The sequence below is a fragment of the Drosophila sulfurigaster genome, chromosome 3 (assembly GCF_023558435.1).
Source record: "Drosophila sulfurigaster albostrigata strain 15112-1811.04 chromosome 3, ASM2355843v2, whole genome shotgun sequence".
Taxonomy (NCBI): Eukaryota; Metazoa; Arthropoda; class Insecta; order Diptera; family Drosophilidae; genus Drosophila; species Drosophila sulfurigaster.
This window is the reverse complement of record NC_084883.1, coordinates 51,257,036-51,280,081: the sequence shown is the minus strand read 5'-3', so window position 1 is coordinate 51,280,081 and position 23,046 is coordinate 51,257,036. Positions and strand designations below refer to the sequence as shown.

The 23,046-nt window shown below is 46.4% G+C and overlaps 3 protein-coding genes across 4 annotated transcripts; 1 reads left to right on the top strand and 2 right to left on the bottom strand.

Annotated features, from left to right (window-relative positions):
• Window positions 1–5: 5 nt before the first annotated feature.
• On the bottom strand, window positions 6–2,539 carry LOC133844273 (BTB/POZ domain-containing protein 10). The gene is made up of 5 exons (XM_062278191.1): window positions 2,415–2,539; window positions 1,200–2,224; window positions 843–1,040; window positions 451–768; window positions 6–378 (listed from the first exon to the last, which is right to left on the bottom strand). The coding sequence occupies exons 2-5, from the start codon at window positions 1,843–1,845 to the stop codon at window positions 149–151; spliced, it is 1,392 nt and encodes a 463-aa protein (XP_062134175.1). The 5' UTR covers window positions 1,846–2,224; window positions 2,415–2,539; the 3' UTR covers window positions 6–148.
• A 97-nt stretch (window positions 2,540–2,636) lies between these two features.
• On the top strand, window positions 2,637–17,437 carry LOC133844275 (PHD finger protein rhinoceros). Its single transcript, XM_062278192.1, is given in 10 exon segments — window positions 2,637–3,039; window positions 3,445–3,929; window positions 4,035–4,673; window positions 4,749–4,943; window positions 5,031–5,247; window positions 5,310–5,499; window positions 5,565–6,190; window positions 6,263–9,067; window positions 9,069–9,413; window positions 9,415–17,437. Coding segments are annotated over 8 exon segments (10,860 nt in total). The 5' UTR covers window positions 2,637–3,039; window positions 3,445–3,929; window positions 4,035–4,191; the 3' UTR covers window positions 15,415–17,437.
• Window positions 17,438–18,996: 1,559 nt separating this feature from the next.
• LOC133844272 (JNK-interacting protein 1) lies at window positions 18,997–21,996 on the bottom strand. Of its 2 annotated transcripts, none has more exons than XM_062278190.1 (5): window positions 21,251–21,996; window positions 20,743–21,092; window positions 19,899–20,608; window positions 19,639–19,823; window positions 18,997–19,566 (listed from the first exon to the last, which is right to left on the bottom strand). In XM_062278190.1, exons 1-5 carry the CDS (start codon window positions 21,352–21,354, stop codon window positions 19,494–19,496), a joined length of 1,422 nt encoding a protein of 473 aa, XP_062134174.1. In that variant the 5' UTR covers window positions 21,355–21,996; the 3' UTR covers window positions 18,997–19,493. The 2 variants fall into 2 exon arrangements, with proteins under 2 accessions (XP_062134174.1, XP_062134173.1); XM_062278189.1 differs by having other exon boundaries at window positions 19,899–20,629; window positions 21,251–21,995.
• Between the last annotated feature and the right edge of the window lie 1,050 nt (window positions 21,997–23,046).

The window sequence follows — 23,046 nt, the reverse complement described above, 5'->3', positions numbered from 1 at the left end:
ATTAGTTATAAATTGTTCGTATTGTTTGTTTTTTATTTTTGTTTATTTTGATTTGCGTATACAAAATTTTGGATGAAAACGTAGAAAGCGTTCTGGGTGCGTGCAGCTATAACATGGCAGTGTGTTATTTGCCCTTGGGGCGACTTTACTACACATGTTCGTCAACGATGCCTGGAGCCGCAGCAACCGCAGCAGCTTGCTCCAGATCGTTTAACATGACAACGCCGCCGGCAGCTTCGTCCACGGCAACAACAGCGGCAACTGCGTCACCAGCGACGCCTACGCCAACAATGCCAATGGCGACAGCAGCTGCCATGTCAGCGTTATTTGCTTGAGCATTGACCACGGCTATAGCTGGGGGCGGTATGGGATTGCCACCTGAAGCAAGAAAACAAAGGGAAGTTTGTCAAAATGTACAATAAGCAGCTAGTCCAGAAACACTTTGCTTACTTGCATCTAGTTCAAGTGGTGGATCAGCATTCGCCTCGGCGAGATTCGTAACTGATTTCGATTTAACACACTGGAAATCCACATGGCGACTTTTGGCCTCCTCTTTCTCCCACGACATGTGTATGAAAGGTCGTTGCACGTAGCTGTAAATGACCTCGGCACGACCGCCAGGACGTCGACGTATCTTTTCTTTGTGCGTGGGATAACCTTCGATACCGCAGCGAATCTTCTTGAGACCGCGATCCTTCATCACCTGCTTAGCCACATCGCGATTCTCGATGTACTTGAAGAAACGATGCATAGCCGTGCTATGCACAGCTATGAAATGGAGGAAACAGTTTATTAGAGATGTGGGGTCAAAGTATAAGTAGAAGTGGAAGTGAAGAACTTACTCTGACAGTACTCCTCGCCCATTTGGGGTGGGAACTCTTCGTCCCAATCAACCATGTCGTCGTCGAGCAGCACAACCACGTGACATTCACGATCGCCGCGTTGCGCCGATGCCACCATCAACGGCAATATGAGATCCTCAAGAAAGACCTCGAATTGTTGACGAGCGCCCTCATTGCTCAGCTCATGGAGCAGACCTCCTTTTTGATGACAAAATTCACAACAACAGAGGCGTTTGGTCAGCATGTCAGAGTTAAAAAGAGAAAAAAAGACGGGGGGAAGAGAGAGAGCATAGCAGACGGCAACAAACTAAGTGACGCCGTCCGTCTGCCAAACCAACAACCACACAACATACTCACTTAGATTCTGACATCGAACTGTTGTCGCATCAAACGGTATCAGCAGGTAATCACAGGCCTCTTTTAGCTCCGGCACCGAAACGGTAGGCGGACATCGAATGACGCCACTCTTGTAGTACTCGAGTATGGCGCGAAACACCAAATGTGAGATGCCATCGGCCAATTCGTATTCACCACGCTCATTGGGATGCACAAACTGAAATCCCGAGCCAAACATTGTGCCCAACATCGTGTTTGGATGTGCGGTCAGCAGTGTTTGCTCCACCGTAAACCGAACGCCATCCACCAGCATTGAGATACGCTCTGGGGGTCCCATACGAACTGCCGCTGCGGCAGCGGCGGCTGCACCACTGGTTGTTGGTGTCATGGATTTGTCGAGCTTGGAAATTGCGCCGCTTGAGACATTCATTGTGTGTGTGTGCGAGTGTGCGTGTGTGTGCTGTTGCCTTTGCATATATGTGCTGCTCCGACTGCGATTTTTTAATATTCGACGTCTGCGCTCCTCGGCCGCTTCAAGATTCTCCTCAATGCTACTACTGTCACTGTATGTGTCCTGTTGTTGTTGCTGCTGCTGCTGTTTGTTGCCTGGATTGCTATTGTTGTTGCTATTGCTGCCACTACTATTGGAATTTGGAGTTGTTGACATTTTTCGAAATTGTTTTCGTTTGCACTGTGTGTCGTGCAGTTCGGTTTAGTTTTTGAAAAAAAATTTAACTCGTTGAAGATTATTCCAGCAAAATGCAGACAAAGAAATACATTTGCATTTGTGTGTTTGGTTGTTTGTTTGTTTCTTGCTTCTTCAACAGCCGTTGGCGGGGGTTGGGGGGCGGTTGCCGAGGCGGGGCTGTCTCGTCTGTGTAAGCTTATCTCGATTTGTTAATCTGTAAGTCGCAGTTACTAGTTCAGCGTGCTGCTTACGTTTGCTCCCATTACTTAATGATGTAAAAATTTGTGCGAATTGTTGTTTTGCGCTGCCTCACATATAAGCAAGTATATTCTCTCCTTTTGCTTTTTTATCAGTGTGCCTGCAAGTAAATTTTTCAAAAATATACTAAATTGCTTGCAAAATATATATTGCTCGCGGGGGTCTGGCTACACTAAATTTGTAGAGTGGGAGTCCGCAACTATTTGAAATGTATTTAGATTCCCGTCTTGTTATTTGTTGTTTAATTTAACTAGCACTCAACAATGAAATTATATTTAACTAATGCTCACATGAATAAATGTTGTTTTCTGCTAAACTTTAAAAAACGAGTGCGTAATTTTTTGTTGGCATACGAATGTAGATACAAAGAAATTTGATAAGTGACCGCAGGATAAATTTCAAAATATACCAAAAATATACTTTTCTACAAGTATCGTTGATGTTGGATGCACGCAAAACGTAAATTGTGAACCAATGCATATATCGATAATCGATTCCGGTACAGCTCTAATAATCGATAAGCCGAAAAGCAAAATGGCAGACGTAGAAAACGAAACCGAGAAGAAAATCTTGTAAATAATCCGTAAAAAATTGCATATTTGTCGCAAATATTATGCCAATTGCGCGAATCGCGAGTGCATAATAAAACGTAACGTGTAATTTGTTTGCTGAGCCCATTTCGGCCACCAGCAAGTGCTCGCGTGTGTGTCTGCGGCGGCAAAAGCAAAGCCCAGAGTAATATAGAGTAATCCCAATCAAAATTCGCTCGAACGCGACAACCAAAACAGCCAAACAAAGCAACAAATGTGGCGACAATGCCAACCAGCGGGCACGGGCATGATTTAAAAAACATTCTCAAAATGTGCAATTTGCAAAAACAAATAATATTACTACAATAAAAACGTAGGAAAAAAGGTGCAAAAAAACGTCGAATGTGTATGGTAGAGGAGTGATTTGAGAAGGCGCTGAGGAGTGGAACAGAGATGTTCGCACAAAAGCTGGCGGCTGCAACACGCATGCCACCTGCGTCCCGCTCGCACCTATGCGATAAAAGCGCGCGCCCTTAAAACGAGCGTGCGAGATAGATGGATTTTTTTTTTGGGATGGCATTTGACGATTGCGTTTCACAGTAGCCAGCTTTTGTTTGTGGATTAGCGATTTTCTATTTTCCGTTTTACTGTCAGTTTCAGTACGTTCTTTTTTTCGTTTTTGTGTATTTTTTGTGTGACGAAAAATGCATAGAAAATGTACAACTAAAAATTTGCAAATGTGCAAAAAACTGCTGAGGCTGATTGTAAGCAAAAAAAATACATTTTATAGGGATGTTCGAGTAAAGTAATAATAATAATAATAACATTTTGGATGTGAGAACAGCGCAGTGATTTAATAATACGTTTTTTGAGATCGCAAAAAGTGCGTGCGAAAAACAAAAATAATCAAAACGACGAAGGAGAGAGACAAGAACAACAATAACACAAAAGCGCGGTGGGAGCGGCAGGCAGAAGAGCGCGCTGTTATTGCTGTAGAGCAGTGCACGGCACAAGACTGCAAAGTGGCGGCGCTACTCGGGATTAGTGCTGGTGCAGCGGCAGCGGCGGCGTCCATGTTCCACGGGCGGCAGCAGCAGCAGCACAACAACAACAACCACCAAAACAAAAACAGCAGCAACAATAACACAAATTATAATCAGCATATTTATAATATACACAACAACAACAATTCAAAGACCAGAAGATTGCAACAGCAGCAGCAACAACAACCGGCGGTTTGGTTGTGGTGTCGTCAATTGTGGCCTTAAGCATGTAGTAAGTACTTATCCTATCATACTTATGTATATATTTTCCAAAATTATTGCTAGTTCATTGATTAATCTGTTTGCATTTACCCCGTTCGTTGCTTTATCCATTCAGGTCGCACTTGGCAGACATTAAAAGCAAACGCGGGAGGTCTAAGTCTTAAGCACAATTCGAGAGCCGAGACAGAACTGAAACGGTTCAACGAAGACGCGAAACCAGATCAACTACACAAAGTAAACAAAAGCACACAAAAACACAACACCAATGAAAAATGTCACAAAGAGGTAAACGCGGTAATCAGCAGCAGCTGCAACCGCCGCAGCAGCCGCCGCAGCAGCAGCAGCGACAGGATGTTGAACCGCAACCGCCGCCCACGAAGCGACGCAAAGGTCGTCCGCCCAACGGTGCCCCAACAGCTGCTGCAGCAACAACGGCAACAGCGGCGACAACTGCAGCCACCGCAACAGCAGCAGCAAATGCAGCATCATCCTCAAGTACAGCAGGAACAGGAACTGCGTTGGAGCAACATGAGCACAGTCCGCAGGCAAAGTCAGCAACAACGAAGCTGCCGGGCAAGGCTAAATCGGCCAGCAAATGTAAATCGCAGGGCAACAACAGCAATAGCAATAACAACACCAACAACAGCAACAATAGCGGCAGCAATAGCACGTGGCAAGCACGCTCCGTGGCCGATATTAAAATGTCGAGCATCTACAATCGCAGCTCAACAGAAGCGCCAGCTGAACTGTATCGGTAAGTATTCTATTTTTACCTCAAGGATTAATCATCATATCCATCATTGTATTCTATATTATTCTGCAATTTTAGCAAGGATCTCATTAGCGCAATGAAATTGCCAGACTCAGAGCCATTGGCCAACTACGAGTATCTGATTGTAACCGATCAATGGAAGCAGGAATGGGAAAAGGGTGTCCAGGTGCCCGTCAATCCCGATTCGCTGCCCGAGCCGTGTGTTTATGTGCTGTCAGAGCCAATTGTGTCGCCAGCGCATGACTTTAAACTGTGAGTACTCAACTCGTCTCAATTGCAATCCATTTTACTCGTATTTGCAATATATTTTAATTATTTGCAATGTATTTGTTATTGTAGTCCAAAAAATCGTTTCCTGCGCATCACCAAAGACGAACACTACTCGCCGGATCTGCATTGCTTGACGAATGTGGTCGCCCTGGCGGAGAACACATGTGCCTATGACATAGATCCAATCGATGAGGCCTGGCTGCGTCTTTACAATGGGGATCGCGCTCAATGCGGTGCATTTCTCATCAATGAAACGCAATTTGAGCGGGTCATCGAGGAGCTAGAGGTAAATAAAATGTTGCAATATGCCATAATTGAATTGATTGATTTGTAAATTTGTAAATGCAGGTGCGTTGTTGGGAGCAAATTCAGGTCATACTTAAGCAGGAGGAGGGATTGGGCATTGAGTTTGATGAGAATGTTATATGTGATGTTTGTCGATCGCCCGACTCTGAGGAGGCCAACGAAATGGTATTCTGTGATAATTGCAATATCTGCGTGCATCAGGCTTGTTACGGCATTACAGCGATTCCATCAGGTACATTGTTATGATATGTGTATGTTAATATCCTTTTACTCATTTCAAATTTGCAAATATTACAGGTCAATGGCTTTGTCGTACATGCTCAATGGGTATTAAGCCGGATTGTGTGCTGTGTCCGAACAAAGGCGGCGCTATGAAGTCGAATAAATCGGGCAAACATTGGGCGCATGTATCATGCGCACTCTGGATACCGGAAGTGAGCATTGGCTGTGTTGATCGCATGGAGCCGATTACAAAAATCTCAAGCATTCCCCAAAGTCGCTGGTCATTGATTTGTGTTCTGTGTCGGGAGCGCGTGGGCAGCTGTATACAGTGCTCGGTGAAGACCTGTAAGACTGCCTATCATGTGACCTGTGCCTTTCAGCATGGGCTCGAGATGCGTGCCATCATCGAGGAGGGCAATGCCGAGGATGGTGTCAAATTGCGTTCCTATTGCCAAAAGCATAGCATGAGCAAGGGCAAAAAGGAGGGTGCAAGTGCCAGCAGTCATCATCATCATCATACATCCGCCGCCAGTAGCATGCAAAAGAATAATAAATTTGCCAGCACTGGCGCCGCTGCTGGCGATGGCAGCAATACGCCCGGCGGTGGCAAAGGTGAGGATCATCGCAGACGCAAGAATCATCATCGCAAAAACGACATGACCTCCGAGGAGCGTAATCAAGCGAGAGCGCAGCGCTTACAGGTATGAATTGTATATAGTCTAGAGTTAATATTTCTCGTACTGAACAACTTCTTGATTCAACTTTTGTTGCAGGAGGTGGAGGCGGAGTTTGATAAGCATGTGAATATCAATGACATTAGCTGCCATTTGTTTGACGTCGACGAGGATGCGATCGTGGCCATTTACAACTATTGGAAACTGAAGCGAAAGTCTCGACACAATCGTGAACTCATACCACCCAAGTCCGAGGATGTGGAGATGCTGGCACGCAAGCAGGAGCAACAGGATCTCGAGAATCATAAACTGGTCGTGCATTTGCGTCAGGATCTGGAGCGTGTGCGTAATCTGTGCTATATGGTCAGTAGACGTGAAAAGCTTTCGCGTTCGTTGTTCAAGCTGCGCGAACAAGTTTTCTATAAGCAGTTGGGTGTGCTCGATGAGGCTGTGCAGCAGCAGCAGGCGGCAGAGAGCAGCGCCAGTGGCAGCGGCAGCGGCAGCGGTAATAAGCAGCAACAGCTGCAACGTCCCGCATTGGATACGGATGCCATTATTTATGCGAATGATGGACCAACGCTATATGATCGATTCTATAGCTCGACGGATCAGCATACTGTGCCGGCGCAGTACCAGAGCTTACAATATATACTGGAGCAGCTGATGGGCAAGGTGCAGGCACGTGGACGCGCCTCACAATCGCCCACCAAACGCAAACAGGCGGCGATCAAGAGTTCGCCCAAAAAGAAACTCAACAATGGTGCAATATCAACAACAACAACAACGACAAATACAACTACGACAACGCCATCAACGGCAACGGGAGCGGCAACAGCAACAACACCAGCTGCAGCTGCTACAACAACGTCAGCCAATACAATGGCCAACAAGGCCAACAAGCCACGCGGCTCGCCAAGGGCGCCAGCAACGGCGTCTACGGCGATGCCGTGTGCGGGGAGGCGTGCCTCAAAGAGCGGGACGACAACGGCGGCGACGTCGAGTCATCATAAACCACACAAATCAAATGCAACGGCTGGCGGAACGTCCGCCGTTACGTCAAGCGGCAGTTCATCATCGGGTGATTCCAGCTCGGCGCATGATAGCAGCAGCAGTAGCGCCAGCAGCAGTTCTTCCTCCGATTCCGGCAGTGCCAGCGGGTCGGCCAGCGACTCCGGCAGCGATAGCAACAGCAACCGCAGCTACAACCACAACAAGGGCAGTCAAGCAGCCACAACAGGCAAGGTCAGAAAGCAATCGTATGCGAGAAGCGTTGAGCAGCGACAAAAGCAACGGCAACGGCGTCAAAGTGAAGCAGCTGCGGGTGCGTCTGCGGCGTCTGGCGATGCCCGCACCAGCTGCAGTTCCTCCAGCGACGAAGACGATGAACGGCGCGAGCGGAATCGTGAACGGGAACGTGAACGGGAGAGGGAAAGGGAGCGAGAGCGTGGCAAGCAGCGCGTTAATAAGTCAGCAGTACCTGCTAAATCGCAAGCATCTAAGTCAAAGCACAGCACAACAACCGCAACAGCAGCAGCAGCAGCAACATCAACTGGTGCGGCGGCTCGTCGAAAGCTTTCCAGCAATGGAACAACTGCAGCAGCAACAGCTGCAGCAGCGTCCACGACGACACGCGGCCTTGCTCAAATGGACAAGGAAATGCAACAGCAAGATCCAGGCAGTTTGTCCAGCGATGAAAGTGAGGAGTTGCTGCCGCTAAAGCCGGCCGAGATGAGGCGCCATCTAACCACTGGCAACACATCGTCGAGCACAGCAAACGCAGGGTCAACAATGGCAACGGCAAATGCAAATCGCAAGCTGGGACATCACATCTATTCCGATTCAGATAGCTCGTCAACGTCTGTCCACGAGCCCGAACCGGAGGAGGAGCATGCGGCTGCAGAGAGTAATGTGAGCGATTCACAGAATCAGCAAACGATACGCACCAAGGCGGCCATGAAAGAGTTTGTTCCAGGCACAACAGCTGCCACATTGGCGACGGGCACCGCAACAGCGACAGCAACAACCACAACGACAACAACCAAATCCAAAGGCAATAACAAAGCGAATAGCAGTAAGAGCAATGCCACAACGTTTCCAGCGGTCGATCTGCTGGTGGTGCCACAGCGACAGGCAGCCAAAAAGGCATCCGAAAACATGCGCATATCGACGAATCTCGCGACATCACTGCTGCCCGATGCCTCCGATCGTTTGCGTGATCCGGAGCAGAGCAGCAGTGCTAGCGCAAGTGCGGGTAATAGCAGTGCCAAGAGTAAAACGAAAGACTCGAGCTACCGGAACACGGAGGTGGACAAAGCGCGACCAAAGGAGCTGCAGAAATCGTCGGGCAAAACGGCAGGTGAAACAACAGCGGAGCGTGGTAAACGCGGACGACCGCCGAAGGTGCAAAAGGACAAGGAGAAGGAGAAGGAAAAGGAGAAGGAAAAAGAGAAAGAAAAAGAAAAGGAGAAAGACAAGGAGAAGGACAAGGAGAAGGAAAAGGAGAAAGACAAGGAGAAGGTTGCCAGCTCCAGTTCCAGCACAACAACAACAACAGCTACATCTGCGCCTGCTCCCAAGAACAATGAAGTGGCCAAGCTGCAAAACTTTGCCGTTTCCTATGTGCCGCAGCGACAGGCAGCCAAGAAGGCAGCCGAGCAGCTGAAGAACAGCGGCGCAGCCTTGGCCAAGGTTGCCCAGGAGTCGAGCACAGCGAATGAGCTAAGCGAAAAGGATGTTGCGCCCTCAACAGCAACAACACCAGCCACACCCACAACAACAGCAACGCCAGCAACGGCGACAACTCCGTCAAGCAAAACGTCAGCAAGCAAACAGCAGACAACGACGACGCCTGTGCGACGAGCCTCCCAACCTAAAGGAGCAGCCGCGTCGACGCTCCAAAGAGGAGGCGCCGACGCCTGTCAAGCGACGCATTGCGGCTCCGAACTTGTCGAGCTCTAGTTCGGGTGACAGCGACAGCAGCAGCAATTCCTCCAGCAGCAACAGCGACAGTTCTAGCAGCGGAAGCGGCAGCGGTACGGACTCAGACAGCGATAGCGATGCTGTGGAGAAGCGCAAGTCGACACAAGCAACAGCTTCGTCAGTGGCAGCAGCAGCAGCAGCCACGCCCACAGCGACGTCCACGACGGCAGCGACAACCTCAACCTCAACCTCAGCAGTGCCAAAGCGTTCACCGCGCAAATCGCTGGACAAGCCGCCACCAGTGGCGCCTCTGGCTGGTCGCACGCGACAGAATTCCACAACCAAATCGCCAAAGAGAACACCGCAAAAAACAGGCGCCGGAGACGTCGCCACATGTGCCTGCCACACCCAAGTCAACGGCTTCGCAACGCCGCAAATCCTCGCTGGACGATGCGGCCAAGCAAACGACGCCAACAACAACAACGCCATCAGCGCCAGAGACAACAAAGCGTGCCACACGGAATTCCAAGTCGCGTCCACCGTCGCCAACACCTCCGACACCAGTTGCCGCTGTCAATGCCAAGGTCAGTACCGAGAAACCAGCGGCGGCGACGGTGACGACAGCATCGAGACGCAAGTCTCGGGCTGAATCGCCGAAGAAGACGCCACCGAATCTGGAGCATGAGATAGCGCAACGCAAGGCGGCGACGGGACGAACGACGAGTGCGCTGGACAAGCTGCTCGATAAGAAGCAGCAGCAGTTGAACAATGCCACGCCCACACCGACACCAACGCCAACATCGACGCCCACGCCGCCACCCAAGCTGCGTGCTCCAACTCCCATTCAAGTGCCAGAGCTGCCAGCAGTCGAGGTGCCCGAAGTGCCAAACGAAAGGGAACGAGAGCGAGAGCAGGAACAACAGCGATTGCCAGCGGAAGCCGAGGCTGGTGAACAGCCCATGGACATTGACGAGGAGCTGACAACGGCACCGACTCACACCCAGCTATCGGCGAGTGCCAGCAAATTGGCCGAACTCTCGGCGGACATCGATGAGCGACCGCCGGCAGCGCCGCTGCCTGCCTCGCCCACACCCACGCCCTCCAACGATGAGCTGTCCGATGACGCGGGCAGCGATCACAGCGATCGACGTCGCGGCAATCGCTGGCGTTCACGACGCCGTCGACGACGTGCCACACGGGATGAGGACGACGACGACGAGGAGGAGCAGCATACGCATCATACGCAGCATCTGTTGAACGAAATGGAAATGGTGCGTGAGCTGGAGGAAGAGCGCAAGAACGAGTTGCTGGCGAATGCTAGCAAATACTCGGCATCGACATCATCGCCTGCGGTCACAGTGATTCCTCCCGAGCCGCCAGAGATCATAGAGCTGGACTCGAACTCCAATTCAGGCGAGCAGCAGCAACAGGCGCAGCAGCAACAACAGCAGCAGCAATCGCATCAACAGCAGTTGCAGCAGCAGCAGCAACAACAGCAGCTGCCACCAACCACACCATTGCAAGTGGCTGCGCCGCCTGCCGAACAAATGCCATTGCCTTGCAGCGCTTTGGAGCTGGATGCAGGGCATCAGCCAATTGTGGACACAATACTGGAGATGGAGGATAGCAAGTATGGCAACAATTTCACCTCGAACCTGTCCAGTGTGGCAAGTGTGCTGAATCCACCCAACTCGGGACCGCTTACCACACTCATCGGTGGTGGCAGCAACAACAACAGCAGCAGCAAGCAAATCTCCGAGGAGGACAGTGCACAGGCAACGCGTAATCTGCTCGAGAAGCTGCGCAAAACGAAGCGCAAAGCAGCGCTGGATGAGTGCAAGGATTCGCTTGATCTGCTGCCGCCAACACCTGCCATTCCCTCAGTCTTTCCATTCCATAATGCTGCCGATCCTGAAGATCTGATACATGCGCAAAAGGAGCTACAGCAACAACAGCAGCAACAACAACAGCAGCAGCAACAGCAACAAAGTTGTCTCTTTAGCAGCTCGGCGCCTAACTCGGTGGCCAGCCAGATGACCATCAAGGACTCACCGATGACGGCGAATAGCGGCGGCAGCTATGCCAACAGCTTGGCCAATACGCCAACGCATGCTACGCCCACCACAAATGCGAGCAACAACAATCTGGGCTACAGCAACGTCGTCAACTATCAGGCAACGCAGGCGGCGCTCAGTTGCTACCTAGACAAGGCCTCACCACATCAGCAACAGCAACAACAGTTGCACCTCAAGCCAACGGCGAGCAATGGCAACAATCAAAGCTCGGCAGCAGCAGCTGCTGGGGCAGCAACAACGACGCCAACGCCTGACTTTGTGGACTTGGCAGCGGCAGCTGTGAAGAATAGCCTGAGCGCCTATGGAGCAGGAGCAGCATCGGCAATGCCCACGCAAACATCGTCGACTGGCAATCAGTTGACTGGCAGCGGCAACAACAACAAGCTGAGCGACTACGATGAGAACACACGCATGCAGTCGCCATTTGGACGCATGCAACGCTGGAATGAAAATGATTTGATAGCCGCACGACGCAGTTCGTCGCCCAGCTCGGTGTCCGAATCGAATGATCAGCCGCCCAGCCAATTGGCGCAGCAGCTAGACAAGAGTTTCTTCAATAGCTACGCAGCGGCGGCGGTGAGTGCAGCCAGCGGTGGCACAGCGGCAGCAGCAGTTGCTGCCGCAGCTGCAGCAGCGGCCGCTGGCGGTGTGAGTGCCAACAACAATAACAACAACAACAGCGGCAGCAACAGCGCCTATGGCAGTCACACACCGTTGGTGAACGGCATCGATGCCATGTCAATGTACAACAACACGCCTCAGCAGCAGCAGCAACAGCAACAGACGACGCCGACGCATGCGCAGCGCACGCCGAACAGTCAATACAACGGCGGCATCTATCCGCAGCTGGCGGCCATGATGCAGCAGCAGCAGCAGGGCACGCCCACAGAGGCGGGCAGCCAACAGGGAATGTATGGCAATAGCGGGACACCGCAGCAACCAACGACGCCGTATGTTGGCACTCCGTATACGACGCCCAACATGACGCTGACCACAACACCGAATCATCAGTATCAGCTGCAGTCGCCAGTCGATGGCAATATGCCGCCATATCCGGGCACGTTGCTCAGCAGCTGTGCCGAGCAGCAGATGCCACCGATGATGCCACCCACGCCCCCCGTGCAGGCTGTGCCACTGGAGCCGGTCTCAGTGCCGGTGACGGTGCCGGTGAATGTGCCAGTGCCAGTTGCAGTGCCGCTTCCTGTGTCCGTGCCAGTGTCAGTGCCTGTGCCCGTGTCCGTGGCTGTGCCCAAGGATGGTGTCTCGCCCAGCAAGCGCAGCAGCTCCAAGCAGCAGAAGCAACAACAGCAGCAGCAGCAACAACAACAGCTGCAGCAGCAGCAACAGCAGCAGCACAAATCACCACAACTGCCGCAGGGCAAATCACCAGGCAAGTCACCGCGACAGCCAACGGCATTGCATCCGCCGCCGACACCAACACCACCGATGCCCTCACCTGTTGCCAATGCAGCGCCCGCCAAATACGATCCACTGACGCACACGCTGACGGGGAAACTGCGACAGCGTGCGCCGCGTGGAAGTGGCGCTGCAGCGGGAAGTCGGGGACGCGGACGTGGACGAGGTCGTGGCCGTGGTGGGGCGGCGAGCAATGCCATATTGCCGTTGCCGCCACCGATGGCGGATTACGGCAGCAACACGCACATTGTCAACAATCTGGTGGGCACGCCTTTCGAGTTCAACAACTACGATGATGAGTTGGCCGGTCCTGGTGTGGAGAATCTGCAATCGTTGCGCGATCGTCGACGCAGCTTCGAGCTGCGTGCCACGCCCAACTCCGCCGGTGCAGCTGGACCGCCCACCACAAGCTATGCCAGCTGCAAGCTGCGTGGCCAGAATAAGTCGCAAGCGACAGGAGGAACTGCGGCCAGCAATCCGTTGATGCATGAGATTGTGCAGCCCGTGTTGCCGGGTCCCGTCGATATGCGCACCTATAATCTGGGCTTTGAGGCGCCGCACAGCACCGCCTCCCAGGAGGCGTATCAGAACAATTTGTTGGGTGCCTTTGACTCTGGAACAGCGGATCAAACGCTTAGCGAATTCGATGAGGAGGATGAGCGACAGTTTCAGTCGGCATTGCGTGCCACGGGAACGGGCAGCAGCAGCAACAACACCAGCAGCAACACCAACAACAACAGTGGCAACAGCAGCAACACGTCGCCCAATAAGCTGCCGACAACAGCGGCAACAATAGTTGCAGCAGCAGCTGCTGCTGTCGCGGCCACAGCAGCCGGAGTGGGAGTCGGAGCAGTGTCTGGAGTTGGATCAGTCGGTGCACAGCCAGCGGCGAGCAGCTTGCTCAACAGCGCATTGCACTCGACGGAGGCGAATCAATCGGCGCCAAGCGTAGCGAGCAACACGCTCGTCTCTGAGCTGGTGCCCACGATGGAGGCCTCGATGGAGGCCACCTCGGAGGAGGTGTCCATAGACTCGGACACAACGACGCTGACGACGAAGGCTTCGTTGTCGGATGCACGCAATCAACTCAAGCTGAAGATCAAGGGACCACTCGCCTATCCGGATCTGCACTACAGCACGGTGACGAACAGCAGCATGTCCAGTAGTTCATTGGTGCAGGCGAATGCAGTGCAGACAACGGTGACCGCACAGCTCACGGCGACGGTGGCCAGCACCTCGTCCTCATCGATGACTGTGAGCGGCAATTCGAGGCGTATGCGCAAGAAGGAGCTGCTCAGCTTGTACGTGGTGCAGAAGGATACGCTGAATGATGACAGCTCTTGTGGTTTGCCAGCTGCATCCGATAGTTTGCCCCTGGAGAATATGCGCAAGTCTGATGCCAGCGAACTGGACGATGAGCAGCTGACGGGCGGTAGTTCGAAGCGCTTTAAGAAGAACTCAAGCAGTCGCGAGCTGCGTGCCTTGGATGCCAATGCGGGTCTGGAGGAGCAACTGTTGCCGGCGGGTGCTGGCGGCGGTGGCAACGATGGACGGCGACGCAGCGCCTGCAGTTCGGGCAGCACGGACAATGGCAAGACAGGTGCGGCAAGCAGTGCGGGTAAGCGACGGGGGCGCAGCAAAACGCTGGAGAGCAGCGAGGATGACCATCAGGCGCCCAAGCTGAAGATCAAGATACGCGGACTGCCGGCGGCGAGCGGAGAAACGAATGCCGGTGTTGGCCTCAATTCGGAGAGCAGCAAGTACAGCAGCTACGAGATGACGCGACGAGCGTGTCCGCCGAAGAAACGTTTGACCAGCAACTATAGCACACCAACGCTGGAGGAGATCAAGCGTGACTCGATGAACTATCGCAAGAAGGTCATGCAGGATTTCGACAAGGGTGAGGATAACAACAAGCGTGAGTTGGCCGGTGACAATGAGACGCTGTTGGTCAAGCCGAAGAAGGATAAGAAGGACAAGCCGAAGAAGGACAAGAAGGAGAAGAAGCGTCATAAGCAGCAGCTCATCCTCAACAGCAACAGCAGCACCACCAACACAACAACGATGACCACAACGCTGATTGAGAACACGGCCAGCGATTCACCGGGTGAGAAACCAAAGCTGATATTGCGCATCAATAAGCGCAAGACGGAGACAACGACCACCACAATGATGACCATCAGTAGCAGTGGCGCATCGCAGGAACAGCCGCAAATGGAGGCGCCGTTGCGCTTGAAGATCGCTCGAGTCTCGGCCGGTGGTGTCTATGCGATTGGTGCCAAATCGGAGACGAGCAAAGAACCAACTCCCACCTCGGTGGCAACAACAGCGTCGCCGGCAGCGGCATCGGAACTTCCACTACTGCCACTAGTAGGTGCATCGCCGTCGTCGGGCATGATGATGCCGAACAGCTTTACGCCGCACTCGCAGAATGCGAACGCATCGCCGGCGCTGCTGGGCAAGGATACGAGCACACCTTCGCCTCCCTGCCTTGTGATTGATTCCAGCAAGAGTGCGGATGTGCATGATTCGACGTCGTTGCCGGAGAGCGGGGCAAGTGCATCGGTTGGCAGTGGACTCGTTGGGGTCGGTGGTGGAGTTGTTGGCGTTGGGCCTACGACGCCGTTGTGCGTGAATGTGGGTAACTATGATAATAGCAACAATTCACTGCCATCGGCCAGCGGATCGGGATCAAGCAATTCGTGCAACAGCAACTCGAACAACAATAACAGCAGCAACAGCAACAACAATAATAACAACAACAATAACAGCAACAGCGGCAGCGGCAACGGAACAACAGGCGGTTTACTTCCATTGAAAAAAGACTGTGAGGTTAGATGATAATCATATGTAAAGCAAGCAAGCGATCGAGCGAGCGACCAATCGATAATTATCGATCGATCGATTACTTCCAAACAGCAACAAGTGTCCTAAGTTACCCCCTAAACACAAAGCAACAAAAACACACCACCACACTCTCTTTCAGCACCACCTTAACCTCGACCTCAACCTCAACCTCGAACTCAACTTCCGCATCCCTCATCTTTCTCTTTTAAATGTTTGTACAGCACACTCGAACAGTTCCCTATACCTATAATACTATCTTGTACAGTTAGTTTGTAAGTCCTACCATCTACCACAATCCTGCAATCACTTCCCTTCTTTAAGTACTATCTATCTCTCTATACATATATATAACTCTCGTCCCGTGTTTGTAAGGTTTGTTTTACACAGCTACACCGAGATATTATTTCAAACGTATTTATATAAATGATAAAATGATAACGATAAAAATGCCTCACAACACACTGCAGAATATAACCTACAAGCAAAACAAATTACTAATTGCATAATTGTACATTTTAATTAAAGCGAATTTTATATATATACCTATATATACATATACATATATATATATATATGAGAATATATTTAAACTAGTTTAGAATATGTAAAATACTGTATTAAAGTTATATTTTCGCATTATGTTTATGTTTAGCCTAAATATCAGAAACGAAACGAAACAAAACCATAAATATAATGCTCGGTTATAGAACGGATCATGATGTCGGGTCGGGATTATGAGACGTTAGCCTGCTAGTTAACCCACTTCCATAAAAATACCTACTCATATATAAAGAAAAGCAAGTAAAATCGTAAACAACAAATCTATATAAACATATATTATATATATAAATACACATATATATATAAAAATATATATATATATTTTAATTATTTATTAATACCTATTTAAAAATGACACAACAATGAGAAATGCATAAAATAATCATAAAACACAACATTAGCAAAAGAATTTGTTAAAAAATGAGATGAGAAAAAAAACACAAAAAAAAAGAAGAGAAAACTTAAGCGCAGTTGTAGCCTTTAGTCATTAATTGTAGTTCTTAGCGAAAATCAAAGTCGGCTGCCCCGGATAACGATGATAGGAGGACGGATGGGGCACTTGCCGCAACTAAGTGCATATATAAAAAGCAACCAGCAACATATACCTAGACCTAAACCACAAACAAATCGAAACAAAACCAACAACAACAAATTTGAAGTGTTTGTATTTTTAGAGTATAAGTCAAATTGTGTCGAGAAACTCCAAAAGTTACAGCAACAAATTTAGTTTTCCGTTTTTAAATTCTTATTTTTTTATATAGTTAATTTCATTCTGTTTTTCGTTTTTTCTTTAATTTTTTTTGTAGCATCGCAGTTTAGCAATAGCAAAAAGAAATACAAGTAAAACAACAACAAAGACGCCTTTTGTCTAGGCCAAGTCAAAAAACACACACAATATAAATATTTGTGTATATGTTTATATATGGTTAGGCATATGTTCGATCTGATCGAGCATTCCAACTCGAGGATTCTCTTTTATTATATATTAAAACAAAAAAACAATGTAATGTAACTCTTTTCAAAACAGTATCGATCACAATGAACTTGATTATGTTTAACTATATATAAATATATATCCATGTATGTATATACAAATTTTAATTTAACGCAAAGTTACACGACAAACTATTATGCATAACAGGAAAAAAACGAAACAAAAAAACAAAAAAAAAAACAAAGTAATCTACACATACAAAAATATTTATTCCAACATATTCAGAAATTGTAATCTTAGATCTATTGAAATGGTAAATTGGAAAATTTACGAAGATAATTGTGTAATTGTAAATAATTGTGTGTATGCGAGAAAATGTTTTTTATTATTACGTTCGTTCTAATCTAATTATTAATTAATTCTGATTATTAATTTTAAATTGTAGTTTTAGCAAAAATTTAAATAAAAACAAAAAGCCTTATTTAAAAAAAACAAATCGACAACAAGAATATAAAAAAAGAAGGAATCAAATACTCTACACAGTTGCACAACCATTTACTTTTCATCATTCAGGTTATAAATAACTATAATTATATAAATAAATAGCAAGAAATCCACTTTTGAAGCCACACAAGAGTCAATCGGATGGAATCAATAATAATACAAAAAAATACCAACAACAAAATCTGTCAATTAAACAATGCATTAAATTGATTCACGTTGTGGTTGACATTGAAATTTGAACAGTTCGAATGAATAACTAACTAACTCGTAATAATATTTAAATGGATGTAAGGACTAAATATTTTTGGTGCCGTTTTGTACAAATGAAGCAATATTCTGAACTTGTTACTACGCATTGAAGAACAAACTATAGTTTAGTCGATAAGTCGACCAAATTGTGGTACTTATTTTGTTTTGGGTTAATGAACACACACTTTTTAGGACAGCCAGACCAACTTCTAGTTGAATAAAACACGTAATACTATATATACATAAATATATATATATACATATATAAATTAAGTGAAGGAATATTTCAGCCAATCGTTTTGCAGAGTTTAAATAATTGGGATAAGTCGAGAAACCTCTAATAATATGCCTAAATAACGTATAAAATGAAAGGAAATACAGAATAAAATCATAAGGAGAAACACATCAAGTATAGATTTCTAAGCAAATAGGCAAACAATAAGTATTACTAATGAAATTATTATTATTATTATTATTATTGCATTATTATATTATTATTATTATTATGATATATGATTAAGTGTTGAACAGGTGGCAACAGTTAGAGATTAAGCAAGTAGGGCTACATAGGGAAATATACAGAAAAGCATATTAGAATTAGAGTTAGAATGTAGAAATTGCTGGCATACGAAGGAGGAGGGGGAAAGTAAGTGTTATTTGAACCACAGAAGAACAACAACAATCTAAGCACATGCCTAGTAAATCCAAATATATATATATATACATTATGTAAGATACGTATATAACAACATTTTATGTATGTTAAATAATTATGAACATGATTTCTACACTTGCAAAAACAAAAAAAAAAACAAAAAATTAAGTAAAAATTCGAAATATGTATAAATAATGCTGTAAAAATCAAGAAACCAACCAACTAGTAAAGCTAAGTTGTATTATAAATATGAAAATATAGAAGAAATTATACATAAATTATTAAAAAAAGTCAAAAGGTCTTTTACTTACGGTCTTAATTCCCCCCCAAAAAAGAAAACACAAATCTGTTCAGAGTTTTATATATAGTAATATATATATTTTTGTTTACATATATTTTCGACTTCATATATATATATATAGATTTGTTTTACACATCTTAGAATTGGGCTTTTCTTTTTTTCAATAATAAGTAAGTAATACTAGAATATTTGCGTGTGGAATTGAAGGTATTGAGCCTTACATTTCGATAACTAAAAAGATTCTACAACCAGATGAAAGATCTTGACTAATTTGTTGGATCGTTGGATACGTATATATTTGGCCGCACAAAAAGTCGCGAAGATATTGTGTATATAGCTTGTGTGGTACAACTGATTGATATTAGTTTCTAGTTCTTCCGATAGATAATCATCTGGTTTGTGCATATATTTGTTTATATAGTAAATGTATTGTTTTTTTGTTTATCGGAAATTGCTATTTAAAGTCACATTGTGTATTTGTTTTCTGTGTGTGTTTTCAATTTGGGATTATAGCGCATTTCTATAAATTACACTTAAATTGTCTAATCGCTGTGTGTTCTGTGTGCTGCTTTACGAACCGAAATGAACTATTTACATGCTTAAAGATTGCAAATTTTTTTGGAATTTCACTTGGAAAATTATTGTATTAGTTAGACTTTGTGTTTTTGTTTTTGTATGTGAGCTTAGATTTTTCATTTGTTATTTTTTGCTTTTGTTGACGAAGACCAAACATTTGTGGAGATTCTCTTTTTTTTTTATTAATAATCACACAAAAAATATATATCATATTGTATTGTAATAATGTGTGGTTGTTTGCTTTTTGTTTTTCTTTTAATTTTAAAGCGTTAAACTTTCTTTTTGTTTTGTTTCTACTCAATGTAGATGTCCTCGATGGGATAAGCGGTCTCAATAAATTTCTGATAGAATCGTTGAAAAGCGCGTCTGTTGGATAAAGTAGAAATAAAAATTAATATCATCTTTCATATAGGGGTTGGATATCAAGTTGAAACTCACCCCACAGCCTCGGCAACGGGTCGTGTCGACTCAGAGCCCTTGAAGACGTGACAGGCGAAGCGCTGCACTGTCGGATGCTTGGTGATGAAGCCAATGAAGCGATGATCCCGTGGATGAAAAGCGCAAAACGAGACATTCTTCAGCGAGTAGAAGTAATCGATGCAGGGTTTCTTCTCCTTTTTGTTCTGTTTAGCAGGACAATTTATGAGTAAAGTAAAGTAAAGTAAGGTAAAGTAAGCAACACTCTCAGCTTGACTTACATTTGGTGCCGAACGATCGACCATGCGCAATCCTTGATCGGATACCTCCAAAATGCACGTTTGTCCCGTTGGCGAATTTCCATATTCACCCACAATTTTGCGCACTGCCTGACAGACGACGCCGGTGCCCTTGTGTGCCAGCGTCTCCACGGAACCCAGATAACCGAGCAGGTAGCGCTCCTTCTTCACCAGCTGCACCGTCGGATCAAACTCATTGTAATCCAAATCAACGGCATAGGCCGAGGGAAAGATCCCCTGACGTCCGGTGCGCAAATTGACGCCCTCGCACCACAAATCCTCGGCCTCCTTTTGCACATAGATGGCATCTCCAATCTCTAGTTCAATTTCATCATGATGTCTGGGCACAAACTTGTGCAGTCCCCGATGTGTGGCCTCCAGCATCTCCAGCTGGCCGAAGGGTACACCACCAAACGGTGGCGGGAATGGAGATTGCGACACCGGGGATGTGATCTGTGGCGACATGCTCTTGAAATCGTTGGGCGAATGCGCGGTGCTGTGTCCGCTGTCCACATCGCCCAGGCTCTGCAAACGCTCCGAATCCGGACTGGAGTCCTCGTCCAGCAGATAGCCACACTTGAGCGACAAGAACGAGCGCTGCTGATTGGAGCGTGGCGGAGCTCCTCCAGTTGCTGTGGCGCCGCCAATGCGAAACTCATCCGCCAGCGTGCAGGGCGTTTGTCCAGCGGCACCTAGAATATGTAGAATGGAAGCTGCAACGAACCCATGAGTAGATTAGCTTCAACTACGTTGGGAGGCGGGAGACAGGACGTGTTTGTGGACACATGCTTGGGTTGTAGAGGGAATGTATAAGATCTCCACTTACATTTCTTATTTTTGGGTATCTCGGGCAGCTTGCGACGACGTCGTGTGGCCGCTGCAGCTGTGGGTGTCAACAGCTCTGTGGTGGCGCCAATGGTCACGGGTCCGGGGCCAGTTGTCATGCCATTGATGCCAATGAAGCCGCCAATGGCATCCTGATGATTCAGCGGATGATGGCGATGCGAATTGAATGAATCATTCGTGTCGAGCGAACCATCCGAGGAGAGTGTCACCTTCAGGCCATCGCCGAGCTCATCGTCCTCGACTTGACGCTGTAGTTTCGCCTCCTCCTCCTGATCGGAGCCATCACTTTTCGAGGAGTGCGAATCATCCAGGTCATCGTTGGGTATGAGACTGTGTGTGTGTGTTTATGAAATCGAAATCAATTAGCGATGAACAGCAAAAAAAAAGAGTTTAAATTTTGAATGACAAACACGTGTCGCAATTGATTTTTCACTGCGGTTTCGTCGACACTAATTGGGTGGGATTTGAAGTGAAGTGTGTGTACTTACGAGTAAAATGCATGTGTGTTTTTCTTTTTGCCAAATGGGCTGCTGCTGACTGCATGTGGCTCAAATATGGGCCTATGGAATTCCTCAAATTCGCTGTCGGCCATTTCGATGGCCCAGCACAGCTGCCACGCCTATTTGTGGAGCTACAGCTACGCCTACGTCTACGTTTGCTAACTGCAATTAGTTGTTCACTTTCTGAATTTTCACTTGCAAATCGCACACAACATTGCCACACACAAAAATCATTCAGCCCAGAGATACTTTTTTTCACTTTACAAAATCAATAATTTCCTTGGCGTTGTGTCTTCGTACTTCAGCCCAGTTTGACGTCCACTTGACTGTTAATGTTCCACGCTCTGCTGCTCTGTGTGGTTGGGATATTTTTCTTCATCGTCAGGAAGCTTGCTCTCTCAATTTCGCTCTCTCTGCGCTCCCTTTGTCACACGCTCCACACCACTTTCTCCCTCTCACATTCGCTCTCTTCGCGCTTTTGCCGTTTTGCGTAACTTGCAACTTGTTTTTGTTTACAACTAAAGAACGCTTTGTGAGTTCGCAACTGGTCCGCCTCCCTTGGGGGTTGCCATCTTTCAATCATGCGCACATCCGTTCTCTGGCTTTTGCCTTTTGCTTTTAGGGGGTGGCTTTGTGTTGCATTACTCTTGTGTGCTTGCAACACAAGCTCCGACTGCCAGCCGTGCCTCAGGGGCATCGAAAGCGCATTTGCATTTGAATTTTGGCGCCATACCAGAAATCAATATGAACACAAATTCAATAAATTAATAAAAGAAAATATTAGCAAAATCAAAGAAATTAAAATTGAATAAAATGATAAATAATTCAAACAATGAACAACCGAACAATAAATAGTACAAAAAAATAATAAAATTATTATTTAATATTAAAATCACCACATAAATTAATATAATTATAAAATAAATTAAATTAAATATAAACATGTCACAACATCTTAAAATACTACACAAAGAAAAAGTTCAAAATTAACAATTAGTAATTTGTATACTGACTCAGTACTCTATTGTATATTTTGAGTGCAGTACTGTATTAAAATACCACACATTATATATATGTATATACCCATTGGTATATTTATGTCGTATATTATTTTGGTATATTTGAAGAATAATACTGTACTGTTTAGCTTTCATTAAAAATGGGCAGCGGATATCTTACAGTTGAGTTAATTTGTATTTGTTTTAAGAACTTGATAAAAAAGTCAATTTTTAAAATAATATTGTATTTAGAAACACTTTATTCTTTATCCTAAAATTAAAAGATATTGTAGTAATAAAAAAAAAAAAGTTTCCTAATATATTTCTTGTTTTATTTATATTTAATATTTCTAATACAAAAAAGGATTTAATTTAATTTAAGGTCTTTCGCTTACAGACAATTCAAATAGAATATCTGCACTTTGCATTATTTATTTTTCATTCACATAAGTAAAAGTATTTTAGAAATTACATACATATGTATATAGTAAAATTCTATAGTATATTTCTATATGGACTTTTCCCATCTGATAAATGATACATTTTCCAATTGCAAAATGTTGAAAGTAGAAAGTTTGTAGCACATAGTATAATCTAAGTATAATCTAAATTATCAACTCACCCTTAGATGTTATGCTCAATGCACTTTAAAAGTATTTAAAATCTTCAACTGGATTTTGGGTAATCACTTGCATAGAATACTATACTATACATGTACTTCCCCCTCTCGACATTGCCCGCTTACACTGCTGCTGCCTTGTGAATTAGTTGACTTAACTTAATTAT

Excerpts from the sequence above, each read along its gene's own strand:
- LOC133844272 (XM_062278189.1), bottom strand. The coding sequence starts at position 21,354 with ATGGCCGACAGCGAATTTGAGGAATTCCATAGGCCCATATTTGAGCCA. Across the intron at positions 21,093-21,250 it reads AACACACATGCATTTTACTC|TCTCATACCCAACGATGACC; the intron begins GTAAGTACACAC and ends ACACACACACAG. Across the intron at positions 19,567-19,638 it reads CCCGTTGCCGAGGCTGTGGG|ACGCGCTTTTCAACGATTCT; the intron begins GTGAGTTTCAAC and ends TTTATCCAACAG.
- LOC133844273 (XM_062278191.1), bottom strand. The coding sequence starts at position 1,845 with ATGTCAACAACTCCAAATTCCAATAGTAGTGGCAGCAATAGCAACAAC. Across the intron at positions 769-842 it reads GGGCGAGGAGTACTGTCAGA|CTGTGCATAGCACGGCTATG; the intron begins GTAAGTTCTTCA and ends TCCATTTCATAG. Across the intron at positions 379-450 it reads ACCACTTGAACTAGATGCAA|GTGGCAATCCCATACCGCCC; the intron begins GTAAGCAAAGTG and ends TTCTTGCTTCAG.